Source organism: Abrus precatorius, unplaced genomic scaffold (assembly GCF_003935025.1).
Source record: "Abrus precatorius isolate BTA unplaced genomic scaffold, Abrus_2018 Scaffold11, whole genome shotgun sequence".
Taxonomy (NCBI): domain Eukaryota; kingdom Viridiplantae; phylum Streptophyta; class Magnoliopsida; order Fabales; family Fabaceae; genus Abrus; species Abrus precatorius.
Window position 1 is genome coordinate 17,477,785 of NW_020874303.1, and position 23,273 is coordinate 17,501,057.

Sequence of the window (23,273 nt, forward strand, 5' to 3'; positions counted from 1 at the left end):
TATTTTACAAAAGATTCAGTAAATTTTACTTAAATAAAAAGCTTCCCATACACAACACAGGTATTCAGAGTTTCATTATCCTTGAGTAACATTAAATCAACTTTTAGTATGAGGAACATCGAAAAGGATGATTCATTTCTTTTATATAAAATATGGAATTTGCAATAGGAAGTGTTACGACACATTCTTTCAAACACATCACATGAAATGCCATTCATAATCACCAAATCGAACAGTGAGGCATTTTTGTCCTATTTGCCTAATCATTCTCAAGAGGTGCTCAAGAAAGTGCATTGCACGCATTAATCTGGTCATTAGTCAAGGGTACTGATATTTAGTGTTCTTAAAGAAGTTAAAAGTAAAAGAATTACATAAAAAATGTATTAAAAAAACCAATATCTTAATAGACTGATTAGCATTTTTCATTTAATTATGAATGGAAGTCCAATAGTACAATGCTTGGGGCTTCATATCTCGAAAGGGACATTGAAAAACAAAACAAATATCATGACAGCTTTGACATTAAATGACTTTCTCACATTTTGCTTAGTTAATACAGAAGAAGCCTTGAATGGCGGAATCTATCATAAATCAAGAAACCATGAGGTTACAGATTTGTCTTCTCCTATGGGTAAAACAAAATATATAGTATTCATCAAGACTGGGAATTTTTTTCTGTCGTTTACTCCTCCCCTTGCAATATTAATTAATGTCTGATTAAAGAATTAAAAATAGAACAATTTTATTAAAAATATTGTTAATATATTTTTATGAAATTAATTAAAATGCACTGATAATGTAATATTTTTTATATTGTTATTCAATCATAAATTGTCATGTAAGTGAAAAAATTTTACTTTTGTAATAATCAATATAAAAAGATATTTATCATGTATTTTAATTGATTAAACGTAAAACTTAAACTGAGAATATATATCAAAATTAAACTTTATTTTTATTAGCATTTTTAAACAAATATTTTAAAAGCAACCTTTTTAATAAAGGAACTCGACTTTTTTCTTTCTTGTAAAAATAGAATAAAACAATAACAAGTTTTAGATATAGTTTTCTTATGATTTTTTAGTTATTTTTTATTTTATCAAAATTAAAGTTCTATCTCATAATTTACAACAACCTTAAAAGCCAACTTTTTATTCATATAAAACTCATTTTAATTAAATAGCAATCACTTGAAAAACATCTAAGCTTTGTCTATAAAAATATAAATCTTCTACATTGGTTAAAGGATAAAAAAAAAGGTTTTAACTGTTGAGAATGTACTAAGTATATGGTGGATGAGTGTTAATAACAACTTAGTAACGTGTTTAAGATGCTTTTTCAACCATACAATCGTTCTTTCTACTGTTCGTTCCACCAGTAGAGTTGCATTGTTTGACAAATAAGATAAGCAACGTATTCTTATACAACAAACAGTTCCAAGCTAAGCAACTTGAAGAGTTGCACAGTTCAAGTAGCTCCTTGTATCTTAATTTTTAGGGGCTTCACCTTAAACAACAAATTATTGTTTAATTGAAAAAATTAAAATTTGATTTTTTTCATTTTTATTATAACTTTTAAAATTAAAAACAAAGAATAAGTGCCAAGAGTTGGCATTATTTACATTTGAGAAACAAATAGATTTACGCCGTAAGAATTCAGAGGTTGGAAATGCAAGAGAAGTAGCAAAATCTAAAATAACACGTAACATAAAACTAAAATGTTCCTCAACATTCACTTCTATGGACAAAAAGTCAAAAAATGATCCCAGAAGGGCACAAACGCCTTGGAATTTATAAAATAAAATAACAAATACATATAAACAAGAAGACAACAATAATGAAGAACAAAATCAGCAAAGTCCCCTTGAACCCCGCAATTCTGAAGGGAACTCGATGCAAATTGTGACATCGTCCGTTCACAGCTAGCCAAAATTTTGAGCTTCAGTTAAGCCATTCTCTAAACTTGTGAGAAAGGTAGGAGGACTCAATGCAAAAAATTTATGAAAATAAAGAAAAAATTACTAGAATCAGTTACTTCATTTTGGTTATGTACCTCAGCCTCAAAAAAACTTGTGTTCAAGGCTCCTCTATAGGCCAAAAAATTTGTGAGCCTCTTTTCCTCCTGGCTCCAACTCCTACCTCTCTCTCTTGAATAAAAGGAAAATGTCAATATACACACTTGGGAGGTTGATATCACATTATGCTGCAATGTTGAACAGTTAGTGCCCCAGACCATATCAGTCAGAGTTTCTTGAAGAATCTATCCCATTAGCAGACTCCTCTCCACTTCCCAAAGTTGAAGGACTCCCTTGGCTGCGATTTTCTTCGCTGCCAGAAGTGCGAGATTTTCCAGGTCGCAATCTAATATTGGCGCCCATAGGGAAAGGCTCCTGCAGACACAAAATAGATCATTGTTGTACCAGGGTAGGAACAGGATATAGAAACCAAATATAAAATCTTCTTGGTTAACTATGATTGAAAATTATGTTATCCCCCTCTAATTGGAATCAAACACGTCATTTTAACTATACCAGGCAATAGGTTCCCATGAATACCAGTAAAACCATATATATGATGCAAAATATGGGGGAAACATAGATGTAATACAGTAGATTTAGCTCCTTGGTAAAGTACAGTTAGGAACTGAAAAATATATATAACTGAAGAACAAACTTGATTTACCGGATCACCGGCATTTGGCCCATCTGTATGGAAGAGAATAGGACGGCAACGTTTATCTTCATTCATCAGGCTTGAATTCTGGAAATGAGCAATAAGAGAAGCTTTTCCTTGAATTCGGGCATATGCAAGTGTGGCTACTTTTTCACTGTTAAACTTCTCCCATTTTTTACCATCGAAAGCCTGCAAAACGTTTCTTATTTAGCTCCATCAATACTGAGGAAGTCAAATTGATAGTACACAGATAAATAGCGGGAGTTAAAATTACATAAGAACTTCTAAATAACCTGGTGGAAAGGAATGATTTGACCAGGATCAATCATGTTTATGAATGCATAGCCAACATTACATTTGTTCTGGCAATCATTGAAGAACTGAGTTAGAAACATATTTATGATTTTTTTTTCTCCAAAGAAAATAATCAGCCAACCAAAAATAAATACTTACCTTGAAATCAATTGGTAAATACAGAAAATCATAAGTTCCCTTACATTGCTCATCTATGGCAGCAAGAAGCATCTTTGAAGTATATCTACCAAAAAAATAACAAATAAAATACAGAAATAGTTCAAATCACGAGAATAATGAAAAAATGTATATGTCAAATGAACACCCGCATGCATAAGTGTGTATGGAAGCATTAGCAAGCATGAGCAATAACACTTCAAAATAAAAAAGGCAAGAGCCAAATGCTCCGCTGTCAACCTGGATAAAACCATTAAATGTAAAATACATAATTATCTAAATATATTGTCAGCTCTTAAAATAATCCATAAAAATAAAATAATGGCTTGAAGGTAACTAACAGTTTTACCAGCACAAAATTCAGTTGTAGATTGAAAATTAAGCAGCAAGAAGATCCAAAAAACTAGGGAGACAATTAACATACTTGTTGGGAATATTTTTTATCATAAGTGTAGTTCGGCTGTCTTCCCCACGCAGTATGCGACCTAAGTCGAGTTCATATTGTTTTTTATCAATGTTGTTGGTGTTTGCTTCACTCCTACGATGATAAAGATTTCTCATTCGTTCATTGGTAGTATCAAATTTTGACATTGAAGACATAGGATGTCTCCCAGGAAAAACATGTGATAACTGCTTAGAAGAGTTCTGTCCGGCATTGGATGTCAGTTCAGTGCCATTTCCACTAACGTGGGAAAACATGTTGTGAGAAGGAAAATCCAGTGGATGCAATTGCCAGGAACCATGAAAACCTCCACTTCCAAGAGAACCCAAGCGAAAACCAGAAGCCTCAGGGGACTCTCCCAAGTAGGAATTTTGCCTTTCCCAGGGTGACGCTGTGACAACTGGTGCTGATCCGACATGATGGTCAATATGTGGTGTTCTCATCATATGAGGTGGTGTTCTTGCAAAGCTTGACATCTGTGGAAGGCACGGAGCACAAGCACCATTAGCAAATGATGGTGTTTTCTGCCAAAGCATGGTACTTGATGAAGGTTGCTGATGCAAATTGGTGTTGTTCCACATATGATAGAGTCCATGATGTGGTCGGATCCCATTTCCTAATGACCCAAAATAAAACAAAGATGTCACACAAGGATTCAAATGTAAAACTGCTAAATCCGCACTACAAATCTGTCCGCCTAAATTACCACTTCCAACCACTTAGAAGCTGGTACAAAAGCTAACTTGAAGATTTATAATCAATTTAAAATGCTTAATCATAGATAGCCAGGCAATTATAAATTCATTCAAATCAACCGTTTGACAGTAGCAAATATTTTAAGTGTATTACCAAAAAAGAAACAATATTTTTGGTGTTATAAAAAAATTATAGGAAAGATAAAAATCTATGCATCTTCCTTAACAATCAAGCCCAATATTGTAAAATTTAAATTGGTAGGAATTAGGATGTTGTTCATGTAAACAATTTTATCCTTTGTAATAAATTAGCCCTTCCTGTACAAATATTTCTAGACAGTAACCATTTCAACACTAACCTCCTGAACTAAAATCTGCTAAGTTCCCAGTTGAGCCCATTCCCGGAATATGCCTGCCATCAGAGGCTTCTGTGGCTGCAGCACCTATATTGCTAGCCATGTTGCTAATGGTGCTAGAGAAGTTATAAGGACTGCCATTAGCTAAACTGTCACGATACTCAGGCAAGGAATGAGGGTGAAATCTTGGACTAGATGCAAATTTCATTGCATCAACAAAGCTACTGGACTCGCAAATGCCAGACACTTTTCCAGCAGATGCCCCTCTCACAGCATTGTGAATCCCAGAATTTGCATGAAAGAATGTATTATCAATAAATGCATTCAAAGGTTGCCGTGTTGCAGATTGAAACCTCTGATTATATCCATTTTCCAAGCAGCCAGACCCAATTAGTCCAGAAGACACAGTTGCTGTAAATGATGTCTAGTGAGACCAGAAGGAGCTTTTGCTTCCTAGGAAAAATATATATTTAGGCAGATGAAATCTTACCCTTTTGTCTCAAAGATAAGTTGTCAATAATACTTTGACCAAGATCTCGCTCATCTTGCCCCTTATGAGACTGCTGCATCAAACTACAAAAGCAAGGTTTCCATAGTTGTTAAGAGAAGAAAAAAAATCTTAAAAGTATAACTAATTCTCCATCAAGGCCAAAAAATAAAATAAAAATCTTAAAAGTACAACTTTGCATTCCACTACCCCATTAAAAGCCAAAAAATAAAATAAAGGTGGTGGCAGTGGTGCGGATAGATATGCATGCCCGAAATAATATCATATACATAATATCATTTAGATAGGCAGAAAAAAGCTAAACAAGTGTATTACAAATAAGAGAAGAAATTAAAACTAAAAAAAAAAGTGGGTATAGCCACCATGTTGCAAACCTAGGATGGCCAGGTTCAAGCTTGATCTGCTTCCCAGCAATGTCAATCTTGTTCAATGCACGAAGAGCAGCTTCTGCGGCTCGCACATCATAAAACTCTATAAATTTGTGATGATTCATTTCTTGATATTCGTAGATCTGCAATCAAAGAAATAAAATTTAAGGAATCTTATATTGTCTTCATATAACACAAGCATCAAAAACAGGTGAAAACCAAATGAACAACTTACTTCTTTAATTTCTCCATAAAATCCAAAAATCTCTTTAAGTTCATCATTTGAAACAGATGAATCAAGAGCAGATAGCATCAGTGTACCATGACCAATATCTTTCTCTGGAGCATTGACCTAACATGTCATCAAGTTAAAATACATATATAACCAAAGCAATAAAAGATAGAAACAAAAAGAAATTGAAAAGGCGAAGCACATAGTTGTAATGCAAACTGCTAGGACTAAGATGATAAGGAAAGCAATAACACAACCAACTTTATCCAAATGATAGAAATGGAAATGGAATTATGCATTCAGGATAAGATATTAATATTTTACCTTTGGGATTGAATAATGTATATCAAGTTTTCTAGACCTCAATGGCCTATTTTGAAGTGCTTGCATTGCATTTTGTGCTGCCCTTAGGTCATAATAAGAAATCATGACAAATCCACGATGCTTACAGGCTGTATAAATGGTCCGGATATCTCCATATTGCTGCCAGAACAAACGTAATAGTCCATTTACCATTTATGCTTGATTATCAGATATGCATCTTGAGAATTTAAGATAACATCCAGAAGCAAAGAAGAATAAAGACGCACCTCAAAGAGAGCCTTTAGCTCAGAGTCTTCAACACTGCTATTAATGTTTCTAACAAAAAGTGTTCTAGAAGGCTGTTCACCAAAAGGAAGTTTTCCTTTTGAACCTCCAAAGAAACCATAATCTCCATCAAAACCACTCATTCTTTTTCCTGAACTTAAATGTTCATCTCCTTCCAGCTCCATGCCTCCACCACTGCTAAACAAATCAAAATCTTCAAAGTCATCATTCGCTCTGGTATGAGAACTGCATCCTAACTCATCAACAACCCCAGAAAACAGATCATCTTCATCAGGAAGGAGATTTCCTATAGTTTCAGCCTCCATTTCTTCAAGAGATTTATATGGCTCTTCCTCAGGAGGAGAACCAGCAGTAATGGGCTGATCAGACAGAACATCATTCCCAAATAACCTTACTGCATCAAGATATGCAAATAAACAGACAGATAAGGACATAAATTAACTAATGTAAAATCAGAAAACCTTAAACAGATAAAATATAACTTTCTAAGTGGGGCACAATGGGGGTTGGGGTGAGATGCCCTTCTTTTTTCAGTTAAATTGGGCAAAATAGCAAACATTTAAGCTCATATGCAGCAATGATACACAAGAAAACTGATGCAACAGAAAATTGTTTCAAAAGTATTACAAAGATGAAAGGACATCAGTGCTAATCACTTAACTATGCTACTATGCCCACCATACATGATTGTTCAGTAGCCATGAAACAAATTCTTACACTTTTGGCTAAATATATCAGACAGTGAGCTTGAGAATAAACTACTTTCACAAGGGGCAGCATTGGTGACAATCTTGCTCCCAATTAAACCATGTGAGGTAGGTGCTGACTGTAGAAAACCATCAGACCATGATTTGGGATGATAATGCGATGATTCCTTGGAATCTATATTCTCCCCAGATAGACTAGTTTGTGACATCAGCAAGCCAGATTTTGCAGTTACATCAAGGGGTGATGAAGCATTCAAAATGCTGCCAGGTGATGCTACAATTCCATTCTTCCCTGATAAAATGAATAGAGTACAACTTAGTTATCCAGCAATTATCAACATGTTTTTCAGTTAAAGTAGTATAGTAATTGATATACATGCATGACAAACACAAATATGGATGCAAACACAAAATTTGATGGGAATACTGCTACCTTCAAAATTAGTATGATAAAAAGTCACAAAATCACATATAACATCTATATCGAAAGAAAATACATGAGCACAGTATCTATACTCATGAAACCACCTTTATTGTCTTAGCTTAGCTAATAGCAATACCACAATTATGAAGTTGCAAGAGCATGGTGCAGGCTTATGCATACATTATTTCAGAAAAAATTGCAGCAATTAGGTGTTTACCACAAATAGGAGAAAAAGTTTCGGATTTTAGCTTGACATTAATCACTTAGATTCAAAGTACTTTATTATATTGATAACTGATAATCATTATATCAGGGGCAACATAACACATATAAAAAGGAATAGTGACTAAAACGTCCCAAAATATTTTATTCCATGTGCACCCAAACATTTAGAACAAATCCAAAACAGAGGTGAAAGAAATATTGGCTGAAAGCCATAAATTGGAAATGTACTAAATTTCAAAATTGAGACCTGAGGTATCATATAAAGTATACAGAAAGGTGCACATACAGAAAATAATCCAAAAATTAACATGTCCAAACAAAAGTGACTAGTCAATTTCTTAAGTTGTAATAGTTCGTTGAATGTCTCAAAAATAACTATTTGTTAGTTAGAAATCTTGGGGGCATTAATGATGGTCTTGGAGAGAAAACCAGTACAACATATAGGGCCATTTTGAACAAATACAGGATTGATTGGACCTCACCTTGTGGGTATTGTTCATTAATGGATTTTGGCTTCCTTATTCCAACATTCCTCTGCCCACAAAAAAAAGTTCAAGACAAGTTTAGAAAACCAGCAGGTCATAACGGCAATAGCATTAAAGGTCATAAAAATGCTGAATAAAATTTTGAAAAAGGAGACCCCAAATCTAAAACTGTAGAATGTTTTATGGATCTGATGATCATTAAACTCTTGGGCTCATGTTATAGGAGTTCCAAGAAACTAAAAGGAGATAGACAGGATAACAAATACCTCAGAACGAAAGGAGATGTCATCAAAAAAGTGAGATGAGGCAGAAACACCCCTCTGATCCATGATTTGAAAAGGCATCCTGCAGCCTCAGAGTCCAGAGAATCTATAAAAAGAGTAATATTGCTGAAAAACTTCCCACTTGCTAGCTTCTTTGAACTCTACTCATCCTCATCTGTTGGAAATAAAATTAAGGTCAATTGCTTGACAAAGGAAAGTACATATAACAGTGAACATGCCACTCCAACAAAAACTGCTAATGTTGAACCACCACCCCCTCCCCCAAAAGAAAAATTTAGGCCATGTGAAACCCAAAACATATAGTTAACTTTAGCTCTTGACTATTAGACAAGAAAAAAGAAAAGTGGGGAAGAACCAACCAGTTAAAGTTTTGAATTATGGTACCTAGATTCTAATTTCAAAATTCAAAGAGATCATTAAAAAAAACAAGGCCAAAAACAGTTTTATCTTCAACTAAACACCACCGGAAAAGGGTTGATGTTGGCAAAAGAAGAAAGATCGTTGCTGACCTACCAACCACCTAATACAATTGGACCATTCGGTAACCAAGAAAATGTATGAAATTGAAACAAAACCTCCATTAAAATTAGGAAATTCATATCCAACAGCACAAAAGGAACAACTGGCAGCTTCTCTTTTTTGTCACCAACCAAAAAATCAAAACAAATAAAATAAAAAGGCATCCAGCCGAAGCTTACAAAGCCCCACCTTGGTTTCCTAATGAGACAAATGGAATTTTAGAAGAAAAGCCTTAAACATGAACAGATCAAGGGCAAAAACCCAATTTTTCAAAGGAGGACACAGTGATGAACATAAATAAGTTCTAATCAAAAAATATAATCTCAATACCTGGAGCACAAGAGAAAACCAGTCCAAAAGTGATGGCTTTTATTATCTAAATCAAAATACAAACAAAATTATAATATTTCAAACCAAGCAAAATTCTCACCTCAATTTCAAACACCGTCTCTCTCCAGCACCAATAATTTCTCTCTTTCTCAGTTTCTCCACAAAATTCAACAACCTTATCATAGGAAATTCTTGAAAGGGGAGAGAGAGAGGGAAAAAATTGAATCTTGTAGCAAGCCTACAACATAAAGGAATTCAGAAGAAATAAGGGATCTCATGCTTTTTTCTTCAAAAATTTCTTCTCTTCTCTCCGCATTGCTTTCCTTGCAATCTCACCTCAGACAAAAAGAAGAAAAGCAAATTTATTTTTGTTTATTCTTTTAACTTTTGATTGTTTCTGAGGACCCCAAACACTGGCGAGAAAACGTGAGGGCAAGAGAAAGGAATCAAAATTGGTAGCTCAAACCGGAAAACATGGAGATTCCAGCCAGCGTAGGGCAATTTTCCGGCGAGATTAAGCTCGCCGGTCACGCTCCGGTTCAGAGAGAATCAGACAACGCAACAACAGAGTTTTGAGACTTGTGACAGAAAGAAAGAGAAAGAGAAAGAGAAAGAGAAAGAGAAAAGGCGTGTTAGTTGGCTTTGATTAAATAAATAAATAAAATTAAAAAAGAAAATTGTAAGAAACAATTAAAAAAAAATACTAAATACTGGCGGTCGTGTTCTGCGTGTGTTTTTTAGGTTTGAAAATAAAATGAAAATTGGGAGAGAAAATTAAAGACCGCACATGACACGGAAACAAATGTATAAATGGGACACTTTACCTTACCCTATATATACGACCAGCGTTTCTTACTCTGTTTTTTTTATTATTATTATTTATTTATTTATTTATTTTTTTACACGGAACCTAACGAGTTCACGTATTCTTTTCTTTTTTTCTTTGTCTTACTTCTTCTGCCGTCTGATGTAAATTTATTTTGATTCTTTTCTTTTCTTGTTGGATAAACTTTAAATTAATTTCATTGCAAGCTTCTTTGTCCTTTACTGTTTTTCCCTCATTTTCTCATCTCCTACTTCTTTACTGTAATTTATTTGTTTTATATGCTTCCTCCTAAATACATGCATCTTTCTTGTAATTATATACATCAGTTTGGTGATTTTATTCTCATAATAAAGTATTTGAAATCATTCATAATCATTTAGATTCTGTAATGAAAAAAAGGAATTTTAAAAGAAGTGCTTGAAAAAAGTTATATATGAATAATCGTATACCAAAATATAATAATTATTTCTTTAAATAACTTGGTGATTTGAATTATAGTTGCGAGTCAATCAATTTAATGCACACATCGTAAAGTTTTGTTCATTTACACCTTGCAATGCGCATCCCCTCTAAACATCAAAGCTTACCGAATTACCGCTTAATGGCTTAAACTAATTTTCTATCTTTAACTATTAAATGCAATAGTCAACAAAGTGTTTTGTCAGAAAGCTGCAAACAATAAGAAATTTTTAATTCACTTTCATTCTGCCAGTCAATTAATTAGTAACAACTTGCAAGCTTTTCCTAATCAAATATGTTTTTTTCTAATAAACTATGTTACACTATAAATTGTTTTCGAATGTGCTTGAAATGAGATGAAGGTAAAGTCACTGTGCGTGAGCATTTCCTCCTTCTTTTCTGGAAAAATATGACACCATTTTCATTTCCTGTTTGTCCATTAGTCAACTAAAAGGAGCATTGTCTCAGAAATTTTGCAAAACAAATTATGAAAAAATAAATATTTTTCTTGAACATTGGATCTCTTGGGTTCCTTGTTTCATATCCCAATTCAGTATTCACCATCTTCTAATCAAGGTGAGTGTCGTGTACGAAAATGTTTTGCTTGGGATCAAAGACCACAATTTCTATGCATATAATTGTTTACCAAAAAAAAAAAAAAAAAAAATAGCTGTTCTGTTTGATGCAGTATTATATTTGGGATTCGATCTCCATCTCAATTCTCCTCCAATAAACAAATTTATTTATATTTTCTATTATTTATTTCCTTTTATTCACAGCTAAATAATTGATTTTATTTTTTTATTCATCAATCCTATCTATTATAGTTGATTTGTTTATTTAAGCAACAAACTATTGAATATGAGCATGTCGCCTCTCTCCTTCCTTTGGGTAGTGTGAATGGATAATCTTAGCTCATGAACCTGCAAGTTCCCACCAATCAGCAACAAATTTTCGCGTATACCCAATCACATGGCCAATCATTTATTCTGAAACTATCATTCATTTTTTTTTATGCTTATTACTATGTACACCATGTTCCTCTTCTGTTATATTATATAGACTAGTTAGAATACAGAAAATAGCAACATTTATTTTTGTTGAAACACATTTTTGTTTTTACAAAACTTGCTTTTAGAATTTATAATTTCACAAGTTTAAATTATAGTGTTTATAATGTATTAAATATTGGTTAAAATAACTATATCTTACTGGATATATATATTTTAATACATTGCTAGTGATAGAGATTTAAATCAATATCATAGAAAATGAAAAAACTAAAAATTGATCGTTTACCCTTTCAAATTTCAATTACAAAATAATAATAATAATCTTTTTGAATATAAGAATCAAAATCAATTCAAATCTATAGACTTAAATGTAAGCCAACAATATTTAATATCCTACGAATGATGTATTAATTCATCAGTAATAATACCTTGAGTTGTAATACTATAAGTTAACCGATTTTAAGCTACAAGATTTAAACATTACAACTTTAAACCAGTTCACCTGCAAAGTAAAATTTTAAATTTAACATATTATTTAACAGGAGCAAATGTCTGTGCTCAAACTGAAATATAATTACCGTATACTTTTAAAATAATTAAAATATGAGTAATATAATATGATTATATTAAAGAAAGAAGACACAATATTTATTAGACAGAAACTCAATTTAATTGATCATAGATCCTTTTACAGTAAAGTTTATAATTTGTTTTCAAAGACCATGTAAATGATATCATGATATTTGATGACAAGTGATGTGTATCTATTAAAATAAATTTATTATTTTTTATAATGTAAAATTTTTATACCAACTGTGATGAAAAGAAAGTACAAAGTTCATCAAATAATGTTATTGATAGTGAAATTTTTTCAATTAAAAAAAATTAGTATTTAGCCAAAAAATTATCTACTAGAAGTGTAGGTACAAGATAATATTATCCAAATACTTTACATTTTTATAAAATTGGCTATATACATTATCATCCTCGGAAACAGTTATTATCCCTTTTGTTTTTCTATTTTGTCTGTGTATATTTTTATTCTATATGAGTCGTATGTATGTCGTATGTTAATGGCTAACCTTTTGTGGTTGGTTTTTTCTTAGCAATTGAGTTGTTTGGGATTGAATTGACACATAAAAAGTGAGATGTACGAGATAAATCAGGGAAAATGTGTTAATAAACAAGATAAAATAATGTTTTTTAATGAATAAATTTTCAAGATAAAATAAATTTTCTTAGTATAATTTTAAGCAAAGTTAAAAAATTAATAAAATTATATTTTAATTATCAATCACAACTTTTCATCTTAACATGATGGCTATTAATATTCCGAGCATGTTTACTTCTTATAGATAATATATGTGAGAAAATATATATATGAATTTTAATTTTAAGTATTTGTTCGATTTAACTTATGGTCGTGAGAATAATTTTGTCTTTCACGCATTACTCCCGATTACTAACAATGTGTTTGGTTTAAACAGATGATAAGAGAAGAGAAAAAAGAGATAGTAATAAGAAAAAGATAAATTTGAAGTGAGTCTCATTGTCTAATTTGGTTAGTAAGGGATAAGAAAATAAAATATTATTATAAAGATATATATTTTTATAAGCATGCCCTACAAAGTTTAAATTACTCTCCTTTTCCTTTGAATTCTCCTAATATTAGAAGGTAAGTAAAAATAAAAAGAGAATAAATTTTAAATCAATCGTGATAGAAAAATAATATATGTGAGAAAATATTAAGTAACCCTGGGAAAGTGGGAAGTGAATCTGTGCAATGCTTCCTTTGTCTCCTTATCCATTATGCTGCAGGAAATTCAATTGCTGTTGCCAGTGAATGCAACAATTTCCATTCCCCCGATGAATGCTTGTCTCACTTTCAACTCTCAAAGTTAGTGTAAATATTTAGTAGCATTGTTTCATATTTTTATATTAAAAATACAATATTAATATTCTGTATTCAAAATAGGCACTGGATGTTGCCCTCTTCATGTAGAATAAAGTGACAAACCATTTTCACTGGACTGACACAAAACTCGACGATGCTTTTATTATTTTCTATCGGGAAAGTAAAAGCTTAATAGGCTTTCAGCTTTCCGTTTTGGTATTTCGAATAGACTTCCCAAGATAAAGTAATTATTATTTGACTAAAGTTTGAAGATGAAATAAGTATGCCAAATCAGATAAAGGTCATGTCAACGATGTCTAAAAAGAATAATAATATTAACATTTTTACATAATTCATTTAAGTCCATTTAAATTCGCTTAAATATTTCCTGTTTTGCTTAAATTTTTCACAATAATTAATAAATATTTGTTTCGGTCTATTTTTTGTTTAAATTAAATTAGAGACACTTACGTGAATTAAAATTTGTTTAAATCATTTAACACTTTCTATCTAATTTTTGCTTAATCCTACGTACATTCACTTAAGCAATATAAATTATCTAAGAGTGAAAGGAGAAAGAAGAATAGTAGAATAAGATTGCATTTTCACTTAAGTGAATGTAGACACTGCAAATTCTGCAATTCATATTGACATTGTATATAATCCATTTATACTACACACATTGTATTATGTATTTTAATTATATATTTGAAAATTATGTGAATTTAATTCTGTTTATATTTTTCTTTTCTAATTGCAGTTTTAAATTATAAATTTATTCATGGTTTAGAAATTTGTGATGGATTTGGGATTTAAAACTATTTAAAAATTTAGAACTCAAAATATAATAAATTTAAATAAAATTTAAAGGATTTTATAAGATGTAATATTAAAATCTGAATATAAAATTTTGTTTTCTTTTTTATAGTTTTGAGTAGAATGAAGGTTAAAATAATTCAATTGATTTACTTTGTCAGTATTTTAAGAAAACTTTGAGAAATTTATGGCCGTTTGAAAATGGTTTTCAATTTTAAGTTTGGAAGCTTTTACGAATTATAAATAATTTTCAATTCTATGATCGTAGTTTTAAATTTTTGTCTGGTTTTTAGTTTTCAAAATTTCATACCAAATATAACTTAAAATAAAATCAGAAAATACATAAAAATAGTATTTAAATGATAAAAAATATTAATAATAAATATAAATTGTTATATAATACAAATGTTTGAAAACTACAACAATTATTTTGATTGATAAAAAAATTTACTAGTTATTTGTAAATACACGTCTCATTATCTATAGAATATCATTTCTTTATTTTTGTTCACCTATTTGACACTCCAAAATGGAACATAAAAAATATCATATTCCATATTTATGTATATGATTAGTTGGCATTATTATTCTTTCAATCCATATATCATTTTGATTAAAAATAATAGATTTCATTATATTTATTTCTCGTCGTTTAGGATCCAATTAAAGCAATGACAATGACTACATGCAGTGTGAAATTTCCCATTGCCTTTCCAAAATTTAGTCTTTTGTACGGTGGTGGGTTTAGGATAGAAAAGACAATTAGGAATAAATCACATGATTTATGTTAGGACAAATTTTTTCCTATTTATGATTTGGGTAAACAAATTTTTTTCTACTAATTTAAAACTCGACTTTATCTTCAATGGTTTTTTTTTTCTCTGTATAATCACTCGGAAATTTAAATTTAATAAGGGATAAACGGAGATAATATATATTTTTTTAAAGACAAAACGTCTCATTAAAAAATTTGATTATACATAAAAAAAAAACAGAAAAAGAAATTTGATTATAAAAACACCATTAAGTGGGTTGTAGTTGTAGGCCGCTAGTTATGTTAAGAGGATTTCTTACTGGCCCAAAATAAAAAAGCCTACGATTTTTTTTTTTTTTATATTAAGAACCATGATTCATAAAAATATTCCCAGAAGACGACATTTATAGAACAATTGTAAATCATTAGAACCTAGAAGCTCAGATCTTATCCAAATAGTAGACTCACCAAAAACTTAACTTCAAAACAGCTTTTCCCTTCTTTTTTTCATATTTTAATTTGATTGAATATGTAAAGGAATAAAGGCACGTTTTAAACAAGATTATTAAATAATCCTACAAAACACAAAAAGAATAAATGTTTGTTTTAAATTTAAGTTTAATTTTATTTTTAGTCTCTTTGACTTACATCTATTTTTGACCATCTTAATTATTTTTGAACTAATTAAGTTTTTTTTTACTTTTTAAAATTGTGAAAAATAAAATTTGGTCTTTTTGTTAATTTTACTCTACCCAAAACCACCTAATTATTATTTTTTATCCAAATATTTGAGAAATTTATCATATGAAATCACTTTGAATGTTTAAAAGTAAAAAAATCTAGTAACAATTTTACAAGATTCGAATTCTTTTTAAGATATAATATTAGGATTCAATGAAAGAAAAAATATTTTTTAATATTTGACTGAAATTTGATGTTTGAATTAAGTTGTTTTGAGAAAAAGAAGGTTTAAAATAATTTAATAATTTTAATTTATTAAGATTTTGTGTAAAAATATCGAAATTTTTGATATTTTCAGAAAAAGGTTAGAGAAAACTAAAATCACACATATTTACTTTTAAGCTCAATCCACAGTAAAAGTTAACATACATCTGACTAGTATTATCTAACATTTCTTTTGTGTTTGTTTTTTTCTCCAAAAAAATAAAATAAAATATTCACCTAATTTGGCACTTGTCTTGGGCGTTAATAGCAAAGCATATACCACCACTCCTTTTTTATTATTTTTGGGTAGATTTTAGCTCATTTGCACTCTTATTAAGAGCCGTTTATGTTTCATGCAAAATTATTTTTACACTTGTTTCTTTTATACTTTTCTTACGCAAATATTTGGTAAAGAAAAAATAGCATTGAAAATAAATTTATCTTATTTTATAATCCGAAAAGAGGATGATATAAAATGGAATAAAAATAATGTGTGATAATCAATGTCAATTTTTGATGGACGATTTTTTTTCAAGTTTTTTTCCTTTTACGTGAGATATGTGTTTATTTCCTTGCCAAACCCGCAGCGTGCTACAATTTATTAATTTTATTAGACCCCTCTTACTCTTTTAAGATAATTTCTTGATATCAAGTCTTGAAAATACGATTCTTTGCCTTTTCTGAAAACATTATCCAATAGAAAATAAATAAAAAAAATAAGAAACTTAGGAAAGAGTTAGAATTGGTAAAAGCTCCAAGTATTTATACTAATATGATGGCTCAATACTTGGGAGTAGAGGGCACCTTTATGAAGTCTCCGTTGACTTTCCCAAAGAAAGTTTTTGGTCTTTTCTTGATGCCCATTGTGAATGGTTCCTTACTTGGAAGGAAAGGGCATCCTTGTGAGTGTCCATATAAATGAGTGTCATATTAGGAAAACAATCACATGTGGGAAAGAAGTTACCTACACGAAAAATATCGCATCCTACTTTGGAAGTTCATTCACTCACAGTAAAGGCACATTTTATTATATGTATCATTTTATTCTCATCATATCCTCATAGTCTATCTTCCAGTGACACAAAGCGTGTGATCAAGACAAGTCATGGCACCAAATTCAGAGAAAAGTTGTGAGGGTGTTGCTGAGTCTCCAAATGCCCCAGTTGGAAGACAAGCAATAGAGGGTGACCCTAAAAGCCAAAGAACCAAAGCCACAAGACATCCTCGATGGACAAGACAAGAAACACTTGTTCTCATAGAGGCTAAGAAAATGGTCGAAAATGGAGAACAGGTTTGTAGGTACAGATCAGCATCTGGGTTTGTTCACACTGATCCAAAATGGGATTTGGTGTCATCATTTTGTCATCAACAAGGTGTCAAGAGAGGTGCTGTTCAGTGCAGAAAAAGATGGGGCAATCTTCTCACTGATTTCAGGAAGATCAAGAAGTGGGAGTCAAGCGTAAAGGAGGAGAGTGAGTCCTTTTGGATCATGAGAAGTGATGTGAGAAAAGAAAAGAAGTTGCCAGGGTTCTTTGATACTGTGGTGTACAATGTGTTAGATGGAGGAGTTTGCACTGCTGCTGCATTTCCATTGTCACGGGTTAAGATGACATCAAAGGTGGAGAATGGTGATCAAGTTGAGGGAATGGTGGGAGGGAAATATAAGGAGGATGAGGATGATGATCATGAAGAGGAAGATGAGGCCATTGTTGAAAGTGAAAAAATGGGGTGGAGCACTGATGAGGAGAACATGGAGACAAACATAACAGGCAATATGGTCAACGGTTATTTGAAAATATCAAGTCTTAAGGAAAAAAGCACCAGAGGAAGTCTCAAAATGACACACACTCTCACGTTGCCTGCTTCAGGTACCAAGTTGCATTATTCCATTACAGTCTGTTCTGTATGCTTGTATTGCTCAAAATTAATAATTGACATGAAAGAGTTACAATGTTAAGAGAATAGAATGACAGAGAGTAGTCCTTTTCCAATTTTTATTGCCCAGAACAGGGATCATAAAATAAATTCAAACGATGTGGGGAAAATATTATTCAGTAGGTTTTTAGTATAATGGTTAAATAAACTAGGAATAAAATATGTGGTTGTAATATGTGGTTGTCAATGAAGCTTGGATTCTAACATACACATCAAATACGACATAGACACTTGGAGAAAACTTATATCTAAAATATAGGATATTGGGACACAGGGTGCGCGGGTACACACATAATAATAATAATAATTTTAAGAACAAATATCAACAGATATTATTTTATAATGTACATGTTTGATTGTTTATGAAAAATTAAAATAAAGTTATATCATATTTACCTTCTCACACTATTATATTACATTTTATATATTTTTTAAATGATATCAAGCCTTACAAAATATAAGTAGCATTTTTTAAAAAATGTTTTACATTATATTTCAAGTTAAGTTTTTAAAAAGTTAAAAAATAATTTTTTTAATAATACTAATGTGCGATCATTTATATTAGAGTATTAGTTCAAGTGTTCAAATGCAGGTGTCGACTCAAATATCTGAACCGCAAACCCAAATATTTTTTTAATTGAATACCTAATAGTTTAGGGCACGTGTAAGTATGCAAGTTCTAATACTTATGAAACTTCAAATATTAGAGGTGTTGGTGTTTCAGTGTAGCTTCATTAATTTTTTCTCTGTTTCTCCAAAGGATATACAGATTATCATTTATTTACCCTTCTCTTATTGACCTATTATTTTCTTGTTGCTCTGGATTGATTTGCAGAGAAACAGCAACAACCATCTTCTTGCCAAGGAAACTACGATCCTGGTAAATCCAATCATCTCAGTTGTGGTCATTTACGGATTCTGGTCACTCCTGTTCATAGCCTATAGCCTTAAGTCCACAAGTTTTTAAGCTGTTCAAACTGTTCAGTTTGACTCATGATGTTACAAATCAAGCAAATTTAGCGGTTACACTAACGTTTGGTCGGCATATTTATATATCACTGCATATTTTTTTTTGTCTGTTTTCCCTTTTTCAAAAGCTATTCGTTTCCTTTTAAAAAAAGCTATTTGTTAACACACCCCTTTCCATAAAGCTCTGCCTCTGCATCTGTCGCTGAAAAAGATCAAATTGCTTATTACCATTAATATGTATTTCATTTGGCAAGCCAATGCAATATATATTGAGCATTTGATAGTTGAAAACAAAACTTATTTTTTCTGACTAAGTCTGGATCAACTAAAGTGGACTTGTGGAATATCATTTGAGACAGACACTGTCTACTGTTATTTCCATGTATTTTACTCGTGTGTTGCCTATTGCAAGCTATTAACTGCATGTGAAAATATTGCTTTAGTCATTGATATTGTACGTCCATGGTCACTCCTTAAACTCATGATGAAGTCTATTTTTGTTTAATTGATTGACAAGTGATTCAACAACATATAAAAACCTAAGCATTATTGGCCTCTTTTTTTATGGTAATCTCAACAAAAATATATTGGTTCAGGATGTCATAAAGAAGCTATGTTCCAAGAGGGATACAAGAGAAAGCGATTAACATCAGACGATAGCGCCGACAACACAGATTTCAACAACAATATTATCAAAGTTCTAAGGAGGAATTCTAACATACTAAAGACCCATATTGGATCACAGAACATAAATTGCCAATTAGCTAGGGACCAGCAGAAGCAGCAAACTGACAGCTTAGTTACAGCCCTTGGCAAGCTCACAGATGCTCTCACAAAAATTGCTGACAAGCTGTAAATGATTTCAGATCAGAAGAACCGATCCTTTGGGGCAACTAAACCACATCTTTTTACAAGGATCTGCTTATTACTGTTGATTTTGGCACTAAAGTTTATTGTTATCGATTTTTTACCTTTTTCATTAGTACTCCTCAGTTTTATAAAGCATATATTTTTTATTTTTCGTGAAAACTATCCTTCTTAACATTTGTTCTCATGAAGTTAATGTTAATTCTTTCAATTCTACATGCAGCTCACAAAACCTGTTATTTTTTCCAAATTCCTTTTAGGATTTAGAAAGAGTGTGGTGTTTAAGGCAGCATTTTACCTGAAACCATTTTGATTTTTCATTTGTTAGTATAGCGTCCATTGCTTCTCGTTCATACTGTGGTACTCTATATATGTATTACCAATATAACATAATATACAGCTTATACTGATACTTTACATACATTACCGTGATCAGCTGATATATAACATGTCATAAAAAAAAGTTTAAGTGTATGTTTTGTCTTTGGATGATCTTGATTTTATAAAAATTAATTTTAGTTAAAATGAATTTAGCATAATCTGATTTATGTTTTTCCAGTAAAATTTAATGTAAAATTATCATTCTAATGCAAAAGTAACAAGGGTCCACTCTTCATTAAACATGCCACCATGAGATTTTACACAATAGAGAAACTAAAGTGTCAGAATGATTGTTATCTGCATTGTTTTTTTCAGAATATTGTTAATCACCTTACATGCCTGAAACCAAATTTTTTTGTTATATATTATAACAAAAAGGCAATACAAGAACTAACTACTTCTCTTCACTAATAACCATTGTAAATTTCGGAACAACATGAAGGGAGCTCGCTTCTACTCCGTCAACACAATGGACTGGTAACTGCCTACCATACAAATTTATTATAAACAACTCCCCCAGAAAATATAGCCTCAATTCATCAGCATCTTCTACACTATGAAGAAATATACATAATAGAATTATATGCGGAGAATCATAGCATACAAAATCACGAAATAAAAGGCCTTACAATTTACACTAAGAATTTCCTCTAATTATACAAAACTTACCTCCCAATCCACACTACATAGGAACAGCCTCAATTAGCCTAGCAAAGTAAAATTGAGTAGTGATTAAGCCTCTCTTCCTTATCGTCCAACCAACCTTTCGCAATGCCCTCTCTACATCTGCCTCAGAGTGAAGATATGCCCTTGTAGCCTTTGAAGGCCCAGGGAACAACTCTCCAACCCTCTTTAGCAGATCATAATAAAATGTCTTAGGGGCAAAACTCAGAATCAATCGGTTGTTGGCCAATGATGCAAGATGGGCAATCATCCCATCCGCTTTACTTTGAGGGTAATGAATCAAAACATCAAGGCAAACCACTGTGTCATACTTGCCATCCAAGCTCTCCAAATCCTTCACTACAAACTTTGGCATCACAGGCACAGCTCCATTTTCACTCGCTACAAGCTGCTCCTTTGCCTGCACCAAATAGGAAGTCACTGTTTTAGTTCAGGAATGGCGAATTATTTTTTGAGCTCGTCTAATTTTTATATCAGGGCACGCCGCAATAGCATACTTTCATCACAATAACGTGTGTTTGAAAATACGTTAATAATGCTATGAATATTGATTTAGCGCAGAAGTTAGAATTAATAGTATTGAACTAAACGTAGATTCATGGACTTCTGAACACGAATCCAAACATGTTAACAGGAGCTCAGGTATTCATTTTACTTATTAGCTCAACTATTATGTTTGAGCTTAACTTCCTTGAACAAGCTCATTTAACTAAACTTGATGCTCGAAGATTCTTTCACTTCCGTTCTCTTTCTTTTCCTTCTTATATTTATTTCATTCTCTTAAATGAAAACGGTTATTAAATATTATATTAATATGAAAATAATAATAATAAAAAAAAAAGAATTATAAACTAATTAAACCATCAAAGCTAAAATTTCTTGATTTAAGGAAAAAATAAGCCCAAAATTCAATGCTTGACTAACCTTAAATATTATAATTTAATGATAAATACTAACAAATACTTTAAATAAATAAATAAAAATATTAAAAAAGGCAACATACTCTTTTTATAAAAAAAAATAATGTCAGCAGAAATTCTAATAAAATATTTTTATTTATTATTTTTTATTGCAATGTTTGACTGTTTGATTTCAAGAAGAAAAGAGGCGGAAATAGATTTTAATAAATGTGAGGAAAAATAAGAAATTTTAATAAAAGAGAGAAATATCTTGACTGATTCACAAAGAAAAAATATAACAAAATATTAAATTAAAAACGGAAACCAAATTGAATGAAGCCCTTCACCACCGTGTTTCCTTCAAAAGATTTACAAGACTCACTCGCTTTTACCCTTACCTCCTATGCATTTTATTCCGGCCAATCACTACCTTACTAATATCTTAAAACCACTTAGTTAACGGGCCATTATTATTAATTACTAAGCTATTATCTCATATATCACCACATCCATGTAATTGTAAGTATGCCAATTTTTCTTTTGAAGAAATAGTCGATCAAACTTATGGAAACAGTAAAATGTTAACGAGCGGAAAAGGAAAGGAAGGTAACCTGTTTCTCAGCTTCAGCAACCATGGCCGCAGAGATATCACTGGCGGAAACAACAGCGCCCGCTTTGGCTAGTGGAATAGAGAGAGAACCGGTGCCACACCCAGCGTCACAAACCGTAACGCCATCAAGCGACCCTTCGTCCTTCAACATCTTCAGCACGTTCTCCACCGTCTTCGAATGCCCCAACCTAATGTCTCGCTGAACACGGTTCACGTCATCAGTGTCGCCGTAAATTTTCTTCCACCGCTGGAACCCCGAGTTGTTGAAGTACTCCCTCACCACCTCCTTGTCGCCCCCGCCCACCTCCTCCGCCTGCATCTGCCGCCGCCTCTCCGGGTCCGTCAGAGAGAGCACCGCCGCCGCTGCCGCCACGAAGCCCCCGCTTACGACCGCGATGGTGGTTCCGTCGATGGCGCCGGAGACGTCTGCGGCGGTGGCGGTTGAGAGTGGAGGGATGGCGAATGCGGTTGAGAGAGGGAGTTTATGTGGTTTGTGATTGGTGGGGGAAAATGGAGGGAAAACGCTGGTTCTGTTTGGATTTGGAACGAAGAGAGAAGACCATAAGGATGATGAGAACGCCATTTTGGTTTGTGATGGGGCTGTAGTGTGAAGAAGGGAGTGAAGTAGGTGGTTGGAATGTTATCCAGGATAAGATAGCATTCCAGTTTCCCTGATTCTCGTGGGTCCTACTCCTAAACTAGCCTATATCACCCCAATTTCATCCATTGCTGCAAGTATCATCGTTAAACATCAAACCAATTTGTTTTTAAACCGTTAAATCTATTAAAGAATTTGAAAATCGCAAAATCACATTTTGTACTAAGATTCAGTTTAGTTTTCACCTTTTATTTTTAAATTGAACTAAACTGAATTCACTCTTAATGTTAATAAGA

The 23,273-nt window shown here is 32.0% G+C and overlaps 3 protein-coding genes across 9 annotated transcripts; 1 reads left to right on the forward strand and 2 right to left on the reverse strand.

The window, feature by feature from the left end:
• Positions 1–1,673: 1,673 nt before the first annotated feature.
• LOC113854468 (protein MEI2-like 1) lies at positions 1,674–9,958 on the reverse strand. Of its 7 annotated transcripts, XR_003502767.1 has the most exons (17): positions 9,428–9,919; positions 8,461–8,632; positions 8,192–8,243; positions 7,071–7,352; positions 6,335–6,747; positions 6,069–6,227; positions 5,748–5,864; positions 5,519–5,655; positions 5,127–5,209; positions 4,640–5,047; positions 3,568–4,201; positions 3,126–3,210; positions 2,966–3,034; positions 2,682–2,861; positions 2,233–2,389; positions 2,053–2,146; positions 1,684–1,956 (listed from the first exon to the last, which is right to left on the reverse strand). XR_003502767.1 is itself a non-coding variant. In XM_027485463.1 (15 exons), the coding sequence occupies exons 2-15, from the start codon at positions 8,536–8,538 to the stop codon at positions 2,237–2,239; spliced, it is 2,862 nt and encodes a 953-aa protein (XP_027341264.1). In that variant the 5' UTR covers positions 8,539–8,632; positions 9,428–9,919; the 3' UTR covers positions 1,674–2,236. The 7 variants fall into 7 exon arrangements, 4 of the variants coding, with proteins under 4 accessions (XP_027341264.1, XP_027341265.1, XP_027341263.1 ...); XR_003502768.1 differs by lacking the exon at positions 4,640–5,047 and having other exon boundaries at positions 1,683–1,921; positions 9,428–9,943; XM_027485463.1 differs by having other exon boundaries at positions 1,674–2,389; positions 5,507–5,655.
• A 7,181-nt stretch (positions 9,959–17,139) lies between these two features.
• LOC113855724 (trihelix transcription factor ASR3-like) lies at positions 17,140–19,794 on the forward strand. The gene is made up of 2 exons (XM_027487352.1): positions 17,140–17,902; positions 19,535–19,794. Exons 1-2 carry the CDS (start codon positions 17,140–17,142, stop codon positions 19,792–19,794), a joined length of 1,023 nt encoding a protein of 340 aa, XP_027343153.1.
• Positions 19,795–20,448: 654 nt separating this feature from the next.
• On the reverse strand, positions 20,449–23,099 carry LOC113854464 (magnesium protoporphyrin IX methyltransferase, chloroplastic). Its single transcript, XM_027485452.1, has 2 exons — positions 22,381–23,099; positions 20,449–21,270 (listed from the first exon to the last, which is right to left on the reverse strand). The coding sequence occupies exons 1-2, from the start codon at positions 22,960–22,962 to the stop codon at positions 20,869–20,871; spliced, it is 984 nt and encodes a 327-aa protein (XP_027341253.1). The 5' UTR covers positions 22,963–23,099; the 3' UTR covers positions 20,449–20,868.
• Between the last annotated feature and the right edge of the window lie 174 nt (positions 23,100–23,273).